We start from the raw sequence: 8,579 nt of genomic DNA on the forward strand, positions 1-8,579 counted from the left end.
AACAGATTAAAAGATTTTTATTAATTGAAAAACCCTACAAGAAGAGAACACCCCTTTTTTAAGCCCAGCAGTCCCTGCCTTTTCTCTTGGCTGCACGATGTCCCTGGCACAGCACCCAGGGTGGGGTCGAGCCCTTCACCGCTGCCGGTTGCTGTTGCTCCCTTGTGTTCTTGGCGACCACAGTGCTGGGAGTTGGTCCATGAGCGGGGGCAGTCGCACATCCTGCCGGACCCTATCCATGGGACCATCCTGGCCCATCTCATCCTGCTGGGAAAGAGAGCACAGATGGGCTGAATCCCAGGCCCCACTACCACCTCCCCAATCAGCAGTCCCATCCCTAGCTCTACCTGGGGAAACTGAGGCACAGAGGCCTCCAGAGGCTCAGCATCCCCCTACCAGCCCTGCTCCCCTCTTCTTCTTCCCTCCCTCATCCCTACCTTGCGGAGTGGCTGGAGCAGCTGCAGGTCACTGGGCAGAAGGGGCTGGAGGCGCAGGGGGTGCTGCTGCTTATGGGTGAGAGTGTGCTGGCCCCCACAGTCCCGTGGCACCTTGGGGTACCTGCACTTGGCTGATGGCTCCCTGTGGGATGGGGCACAAGGGTGCTCAGTGCCCAGCACGTCCAGCACCCAGCGCATCACCTTGCACCAGGGTAGGGGCTGAAGGGCTGCTCCTGGTTGGGTTCCATCTGAAGAGCTCTCCTCTCCAGAGCTGGGGCCGGGGCAGCCTGCACCCAGGGATGCGTCCCCATCTTCCCTACCTGTGCCCATGCTTCTCCAACCTGGGCTTGGTCTCATGGTTCCTGGCGAGGTGAGGGGACAGTGGTGGCAGGCGTGGGAGGGCCTCCTGGTACCTGAGGAGGGCAGGAGCCATGGGTGGGTGATGGGGGGACAAACTACCAACCCCAAAAGCCACGGGGTTTGTGCCCCACAGGTCGCCCTGCCTGCTGCTCCTGGAGTGGGGTCCCCGTTCCTGTGCCAGATAGGGGTTATGGAGGGGGCTCAGCAGGGTCAGACCCCGCAGGTGATACTCAAAGACCTGTGTGCCCAGCAGAGGGGCACTGCCAGCACCCATCTCTCCCCTCCAGGGTGCCAGGTACTACTCACGGGCCAGGCACCTGCATGCTGACGGGCCGGTCGCAGGACAGGCAGGAGAGCTGGGTCAGGGGTGGACTGGAGAGGGAAGAAAAGGGCTGTGAGCTCTGGGGGAGGACAATGCACACGGGCAGGGAGCACGCAGGCAGCAGGAAGATGCTGGGCACTTTGCTGGAGCGAGTTAGGGCTTTGGTGTGGGGAACCATGGGGGTTAGAGCCAAGCTTATCCCCCACCACCCCAGCAAGGTCCCATCCCACCAGCTGGTTCCAGAAAGAACCAGTGAGTCCCTGCCCTTGCCCCACAAAGCCTTTGCACCCACACCCCAGGTTTGTTTTGGGAGGGCTCCAGGCCACAGCTGCTCTCTCCTTATGGCTCCTTTCATGAAAGAACTGTCTGATGGTGGGAGGGGAAGGTGCAACTCCTTCCTCAGCATCCACCCACTGTGCTGGTTCAATTGCTCCCTTACCAGGGTCCCAGGTGGGCACTAGCTGCAACAGCTGGAGGGAACGGGAGCACTGTCCCTGAAGCCACCACCATCCCCATTGCACTCACTTCTTGACTGCCCCTGCTTCATCGCCCTCCAGCAGCATCTTCTCCTTGCCCTGCTCCAGGATGCTCTTACACCTCTCCTCCAGCTGTTTCTGCAAAGGCCCCAGCTCCTGGCGATCCACCTGCAGAGAGACACATGCCCTCAGCCACCCACTCTGGGATGGGAGAGCTCAGTGCCCAAGGAGGGGAGAGCTGAGAGGGGGGACCCTGGCAGGGCTGCTGCCTTAGACTTCCAAGCCTTGAAGGAGCCTGTTTTTCACAGTGGGGACAACCAACCGCTCACCTTGGATTTCATCTGCTCAAGGAGCTTTTCCTGGGACTGGAGACAGTCCCGCTTCTGGCTCGCAACCTGGCTCAGCATCCTTGCCTGCATCCTCTCCTCCAGCCGCTCCAGGATGGCCTCAAGCTGGCTTTGGCTGACGGTGCCAGCCAGGGTGGTTTTGTTGGCTTTCTAGGAAGGGCAAAAGAGGGGTGGGGAAAGGATGAAGCAGGATGGGCAGGGCCAGATTGGGTCAGGACTGAGAGATAAGTGGCTCCGTGGCCCTGCTTGCCCCAGGACCCCCAGGGGTTGGTCCCACCAGCCAAAGAGACGCAGGGGAGGCAGAGGAACCAGCAGCTGGGCTGGAAATTGTCCCTCCCCCGGGTCTGGTTGTGGCACTGAACACCCAAGGGACAAGAGGCACTTGTCACCCTGCCCAGGACCCCCTCGGCTGGTGACTGGGTGCCTCCAGGCCCTACCATATCCATTGCCAGCTCCAGGTCCTCTGTGTTGGCCTTCTCCTTCTGCAGCCTCTCCACAGAGTGGAACAGAGCCTTCCAACACAAAGAGCAGCCCATGATGCCACGGCAGGGTCCAGGGTTGGAGATGCCTTCTAGCCAGCCCAGCACCTCCCACCTCCCCACCCCAGGCAAAAGCCTTCAGGAACAGCATTTGGAACCTCCCTGGGTCTGCCAGCAGGTTAGCAGGAGGACAAATCCCTTGTGGTCCCCAGCCTGGGCTTTGCCTGCAGGATGCTTTGACCCCAAAGAGCATTCAGCCACCAACCTCCAGATCTTGCTGCCTCTGCTCACGCTCATCCCGGAGGATTGCCCAGAGCTCCTCACAGTCCTTCTGCACCTGTGTGATTTTGGCCTGCATCTTCTCCAGCTTCTCCTCGTCCTGCTTCAGGGAGGAAGACAACACAGTGGTGATATGCAAGGGGGGGCTGGCTGCCCCATGGGGACAGACCCAGGCTCCTCAGCCAGCGGCCACTGGCTGTCAGTGCCAGTAGGACATTCACACGAAGGCTTTCATTTCCCTCCATGTTGCTGACTCCTACAACTCAGTCTGAGGGCAGTGAAGGGCTCCCCCTCATCACAGCCAAGCACAGCCAGCCAGGGGAGAGGGGCCAGCAGCCCCCTCCCAAGTAGTCCCCACCAGCATCTTCCTACCTGGCTCCTCCCTGGCAGCTTCCTCCCTGCGTTGACCGCCGTCTGCCGCAACATCGAGGACCCCGACAGCCCCCGGAGGCTTTCAGTGAGCTGGAGGAGCTGCCCCGGTGGCACGTCTGTGTCCGAGCTGCAGAAGCGACACACTGCCTGTTCCTCTGCCTGTGCCTCTGCCCATGCCGCTGTCCTCTCCTGCCCTGCTGTACTCTTCACTGGTGCCCGCAGCTTCTCCGGCTGCCAGAAGAGAAGGAATCGTCTCTGAGGTACCATTGATGTGGCCAACAAGCCTGAGTGCTCTGGAGGCTCTGTGTCCCCAGCCAGCCGGAGGACGTGCCCGGTACCCCAGCCAGGACCACCCTGTGGAGCCGGCAGGCAGTGGGAGCATCCCCCAAGCCTCACCTCCTGCTGCAGCTGCTCCAGCCTGGCTCTGCTCTCCTCCAGCTGCTCTCTCAGCTCTGGGCTCATCTCTTGCTGCATGGACCTGGCCAGCCAGTGGGGTGCATGGGCAGGCTTAGGCTCTGTGGAACTCCTCGGGGGGTGTCTCTTGCCCCCACAGCAGGATGTTCCTAGCCCTCCCAGGCTCCCTGGCAGCCCCACGGGGTAGGAAACCCTCTCCCATCTTTTTACCTCACTTGCTTGGTAATCTGGTCACTGACGTTTTCTCCGTGTTCAGCTTGAGCCACTCCCAGCTTTCCAAGACCATCTCCCAGTTGTCCCACCTGGGGACAGCAGCAGTGACACTGTCAGGGCACAGTCCCCCCCGCCAACCTCGTCCCAGCAAGGGAGCCTTTTGTCTGCCCCCTCCCCATTCAACCCCCCTTGCTTTCCCACAGCCCCCTCGGGGACTGCTGCTGGCTCACCTCCTTCTGGATCTGCAGGCTGCTGTCCAGGGAGGACACCTGACCCCAGAGGTTGCCCAGCACATTGGGGATGCTCTCTTGGTCTAGAGAGATGGGGGCAAGGGGACACACCCTCAGTGAGGACATCTTATCCTTGGGGGCAGGCTCTGAGCACCATGTGCCAGGGCTCCCCATACAAAATCCCACCCTCTTACCACCAGCCCCCAAGGGCTCCCACCTCCCTCTGGGAAGACAAGCAGGCGCAGCTTCTGAAGCTCATCCTTGTCCACCTTGGTGGCTTCTAGCTGGGCCATCTGCTCCTTCAGGGCAGCGTAGAGGTTGTTGAGCTGCTCCACCTGGCTGAGAAACCCCTGTGTCCCCAGTGCACCACCCGTGTCTCTCACAGAGCCAGGAAGGGTGGGCTCCATGTGTGGGGAGCTTTGCTGGATCCCTGCTCCTTCTCTGTGGCTCTCTGGAAGTGTCAGCTGCATCCCTGGGATGGTGGCCTGGGTGCTGGAGGACCATGGCTGTGTCCCTGGGATGGCAACCTGGGTGCCAAGGGACCCTGGCACTGTCCCCAGGTTGGTGACCTGGGAGCTGATAGATGCTGGCTGCACCCCTGGGGTAGGGGTCCAGTTTCTGGAGTACCATGGCTGTGTCCCTGGGATAGTATCGTGGGTGCTGGGGGACCCTGGCACTGTCCCCAGGCTGGTATCCTGGGTGCTGAGGGACCATGGCTGTGTCCCTGGGCTGGTATCCTGTGTGCTAATGGACCCTGGCTGTGTCCCCAGGCTGGTGTCCTGGGTGCTGAGGGACTCCGGCACTGTCTCCAGGTTGCTGGCCTGGGAGCTGATAGATGCTGGCTGTGTCCCTGGGCTAGGGGTCCAGGTTCTGGAGGACCATGGCTGTGTCCCTGGGATGGTGTCGTGGGTGCTGGGGGACCCTGGCACTGTCCCCAGGAAGGCAGCCTGGGTGCTAAGGGACCATGGCTGTGTCCCCAGGCTGCTCTCCTGGACGCTGATAGATGCTGGCTGAGTCCCTGGGCTAGGGATCCAGGTTCTGGAGGACCATGGCTGTGTCCCTGGGATAGTGTCCTGGGTGCTAAGGCACTCTGGCACTGTCTCCAGGCTGGTGTCCTGAGTGCTGAGGGACCATGGCTGTGTCCCTGGGGTGATATCCTGTGTGCTAATGGACCCTGGCTGTGTCCCTGGGCTGGGGGTCTGGGTGCTGAGGGACCATGGCTGTGTCCCCAGGCTGGTGTCTTGGGTGCTAAGGGTCCCTGGCACTGTCCCCAGGCTGGTATCCTGGGTGCTGTGGGACCATGGCTGTGTCCCCGGGCTGGTATCCTGTGTGCTAATGGACCCTGCCTGTGTCCCTGGGCTGGTGGCCTGCATGCTGAGGGACCATGGCTGTGTGCCCCCCAGGCTGGTGTCTTGAGTGTTGAGGGACTCTGGCTGTGTCCCTGGGGTAGGGGTCCAGGTTCTGAAGGACTCTGGCTGTATCCCCAGGCTGGTGTTTTGGGTGCTGGGAGACCATGGCTGTGTCCCTGGGCTGGTATCCTGGGTGCTGTGGGACCCTGGCACTGTCCCCAGGCTGGTGTCCTGGGTGCTAAGGGACCCTGGCTGTGTCACCGGGCTGATGTCCTGGGTGCTAAGGGACCCTGGCTGCATCCCGAGGGTGGGGTTCTCAGTTCTGGAGGACCATATCTGTGTCCCCGGGCTGGTGTCCTGGGTGGTGAGGGACCCTGGCACTATCCCCATGCTGGTGTCCTGGGTGCTAAGGGACCATGTCTGTGTCCCCGGGCTGGTGTCCTGGGTGCTAAGGGACTCTGGCTGCATCCCCAGGGTGGGGTCCTCAGTTCTGGAGGACCATATCTGTGTCCCCGGGCTGGTGTCCTGGGTGCTGAGGGACCCTGGCACTGTCCCCAGGCTTGTGTCCTGGGTGCTGGGAAGCCCTGTGTGCACCCCCAGGCTGGTATTCTTGATGCTGGGGGAGCCTGGCTGCATCCCGAGGGTGTAGGTCTCAGTTCTGGAGGACCATGGCTGTGTCCCTGGGCTGGTGTCCTGGGTGCTGGGAAGCCCTGTCTGCACCCCCACAGTGGTGGTCTGGATGCTGGGGGATGCTGGCTGCATCCCCCAGGTGGTGGTCTCCGGGGTGGTCTCATGTTGGGTGTCCAAGGCCATGGTGGTGGGCTTGGCAGGGGCAGACTGGGCCCCACTGCCCTCCTGGAAAGAAGAGGTGAAAGGGAGCAGGGTTACAGGCAGATATGCAGTGGGGAGGACAGACCCCCCCCCCATCATGTCTCCAGCCCCTGCCCTCAAACTGGCACCTCACATGGGCAAACTCAAGGAGAGCCCAAAGACAACAGCTGCCTCCCTGCAGAGACCCCCTGAGGTACCAGGGCCACAGCCCCCCACCCCTCCCCACCCCCTGGAGTGCTTTGGTAGCCTCTGTGCCTGCAGAGGTTTGGGTGCTGTGTGGGCACCCCATGGGTTTGGGGGGCTTGCCTGCCCCACAGAGGGGCATCTTGGGGCTGTCAGGGCATCCTGGCCCTCAGGCAGGTACCAGCACCCACTCCTTCTCCCCATCGTGATGTTGAGACACGGCCCTTTTCTGAGAAGACCCTCTTGGGAGGCACTCAGCCGAAGAGCTGCCCTGGCTCTGCCTACACCAAGCCCTGCGTGCTGGTGGCCATACCCTCTGGCTCTCTGGTGTTCTCTGCTCCTGGAGGCCTGGCAGCCAGCTGGCAGGGTCCTGGAGTTTCCCCTGGAGTGGGGCAAGGAGAGGGAGCCAGGGAGTGAGAATGGGATGGAACATGAGCATCCTCAAAGTCACTGGGGTACAAGAGAGCAGGGCAGGGCTGGAGCTGCACTGCATGGGTGGGGCTGTATCCCCCTTCCCAGGTTCTTTGTTTTGAGGGTTCTTCAGTTCAAAAGAGCCTTCACACCCTGTCCTTGAGGCAGGTGTTTCCCTTTCCCACCAGGCTGACTGCAGCCAGCAGATTTTCTGCCTTCCCTGAAGCAGAGGGTGGGGGGGCTCCCCCAAACCTCCTTGGGACATCCTTCCTTCCTGCTGGGTGACAGCCGTGGTCACAGGGAAGGGACTGATGTGGTTGAGTGACGGGGAGAGGGGCTGTGAGGGGGTGAGGGCCCATATCCCTCCCGGCAACACCAGCAGCTGCTCACCAAGCCAACTGCTTTCTTCACCATCTCCAGCTCCTCTCTCATGCGGTTCAGCTCCTCCATTGTCATGCTGAACTTCTGAGGGAGGCGCTGGGACACAGCCATGACCTGGGAGAGGGGTTGGCTGGAGTGAGTCCCAGGGAAGGGCCTGGCTGGAACTCAGGAGTGGGGTGGAGGGTGGTGAGGCCAGATCTGGAGGGGTGCTGAGTCTTTGCCCAGCACAGCCCAGAGCAGTGGGGGCTAGATTGGCCCCCTCACCACTTGCTGATGGCAATGTGGGGGGAGCCAGAGCAACCAGAGCAGCATTTCAGCCCCAGCTCTTCCTCTTCAAACCTCCATTCCTTTCCCACAGGGGAGCTCGAGCTTAAATCAAGACCTTGGCCAAAGGGCAGCACAAGGGCAGCACAAAGCCCAGAGAAGGTGAGGGAGTTGGGCTGGGTAGCAATCAGGGCACCAGCCAGAGCCTCTACCTTGGAACTGTCGGCCTTGACCTCTTCCAACATCTCCTGCCCCTGCCTCTCCTGATCCCTGTCCCACTCTTCCTCCAGGGCAGGGAATGCCTGGGCAGGCCAGCTCCCTGCCGGGAGGGAGGCCTGTCTGTGTCCCCAGCCCTGGGCAGGCAGGTTCTCCATGCCCAAGTACCCCAGGATGTCCATCAGTAGGTGATGCAGGAGCCTGTGAGAGACATTCCCAAAATCTTGTGGTTTCAAGGCCTGGTCCAGCAGCTGCACCAGAGTGAGGGTGGCCATGACTGTTTCTCTGAGCAAAAGCACAGAACCTTCCCTGGGCAGGGACAGGAGCCCTTCTGTCTGGGTAAACACAGTGGGGTGGGAGGGATGGACAGCCTGCAGCCTTCCTCCTCCTTCTCCCCACAGAAAGCGATCTGAGCCAGGACATGGGTGGCAAGGTGAGCCCTGAGGGCAGGGGGCTGTTGTCACAGGGGGGCTACTGTGAAGTCTTCTGTTCCAAGGCAACACCCTGCTACCACCACTTGGGATGAAGGTGGCCCCTCACAGGGATGGAAGGTGCCCGGGGTCTGGCTTTCTGCTCCAGTTTCCCACCTCAGAGGCACCTGGGGACATTTGGTTGGCAGCAGCTTCCTGCAGCCCATACCCACATAGCTCCATGGCAGGGTGAGCCATGTGCAGAGAGAGGATTCCTACTGCTCACACAGCCTGCTCCAGCAGGGAACACTCCCACTGGAGACCAGGACTGGCAAGGAAGTCTGGCCTCTGGTTTGTTTTTATGGTTTTTATTTTTACTTTTTTGAGCTCTAAAAAACCATGACTGCAATACTCTATCCCTTAGACGGTGGAACAGGGAAGGCTGCTGCTGCTGCCAGCAGCATCACGTATCTCTCTATCAAATAGCTCTGATGTAGAGAAGCAGGGAAAAAGAAAGCCACTTCCACACAACCTGAGCAAGTATTCAAACATTGGGAAACACATCTGGAGGGTGTAACGCCTGCTGCAAGTTCAGAACTGCAGGT

At 61.0% G+C, this 8,579-nt stretch overlaps 2 protein-coding genes across 3 annotated transcripts; both read right to left on the reverse strand.

Moving 5' to 3' along the window:
- Window positions 1-3,998, reverse strand: LOC139799770 (glutamine-rich protein 2-like). The gene is made up of 12 exons (XM_071752090.1): window positions 3,930-3,998; window positions 3,697-3,788; window positions 3,469-3,550; window positions 3,073-3,303; window positions 2,687-2,803; window positions 2,380-2,454; window positions 1,925-2,092; window positions 1,645-1,763; window positions 1,104-1,169; window positions 758-850; window positions 438-579; window positions 1-267 (listed from the first exon to the last, which is right to left on the reverse strand). Exons 3-12 carry the CDS (start codon window positions 3,544-3,546, stop codon window positions 136-138), a joined length of 1,221 nt encoding a protein of 406 aa, XP_071608191.1. The 5' UTR covers window positions 3,547-3,550; window positions 3,697-3,788; window positions 3,930-3,998; the 3' UTR covers window positions 1-135.
- A 17-nt stretch (window positions 3,999-4,015) lies between these two features.
- LOC139799769 (uncharacterized) lies at window positions 4,016-8,022 on the reverse strand. 2 transcript variants are annotated; one of them, XM_071752087.1, is made up of 4 exons: window positions 7,561-8,022; window positions 7,094-7,198; window positions 6,606-6,674; window positions 4,016-6,133 (listed from the first exon to the last, which is right to left on the reverse strand). In XM_071752087.1, exons 1-4 carry the CDS (start codon window positions 7,837-7,839, stop codon window positions 4,043-4,045), a joined length of 2,544 nt encoding a protein of 847 aa, XP_071608188.1. In that variant the 5' UTR covers window positions 7,840-8,022; the 3' UTR covers window positions 4,016-4,042. The 2 variants fall into 2 exon arrangements, with proteins under 2 accessions (XP_071608188.1, XP_071608190.1); XM_071752089.1 differs by lacking the exon at window positions 6,606-6,674.
- Between the last annotated feature and the right edge of the window lie 557 nt (window positions 8,023-8,579).

Source organism: Heliangelus exortis, chromosome 9 (assembly GCF_036169615.1).
Source record: "Heliangelus exortis chromosome 9, bHelExo1.hap1, whole genome shotgun sequence".
NCBI lineage: Eukaryota > Metazoa > Chordata > Aves > Apodiformes > Trochilidae > Heliangelus > Heliangelus exortis.

Coding starts and splice junctions, on each gene's coding strand:
- LOC139799770 (XM_071752090.1), bottom strand. CDS start 3,546: ATGCAGCAAGAGATGAGCCCAGAGCTGAGAGAGCAGCTGGAGGAGAGC. Junction 2,455..2,686: donor AGAGGCAGCAAGATCTGGAG/GTTGGTGGCTGA, acceptor TTGTGTTGGAAG/GCTCTGTTCCACTCTGTGGA. Junction 851..1,103: donor AGCATGCAGGTGCCTGGCCC/GTGAGTAGTACC, acceptor TGCCCTCCTCAG/GTACCAGGAGGCCCTCCCAC.
- LOC139799769 (XM_071752087.1), bottom strand. CDS start 7,839: ATGGCCACCCTCACTCTGGTGCAGCTGCTGGACCAGGCCTTGAAACCA. Junction 7,199..7,560: donor TCAAGGCCGACAGTTCCAAG/GTAGAGGCTCTG, acceptor CCCCTCTCCCAG/GTCATGGCTGTGTCCCAGCG. Junction 6,134..6,605: donor GAACACCAGAGAGCCAGAGG/GTATGGCCACCA, acceptor TCTTCTTTCCAG/GAGGGCAGTGGGGCCCAGTC.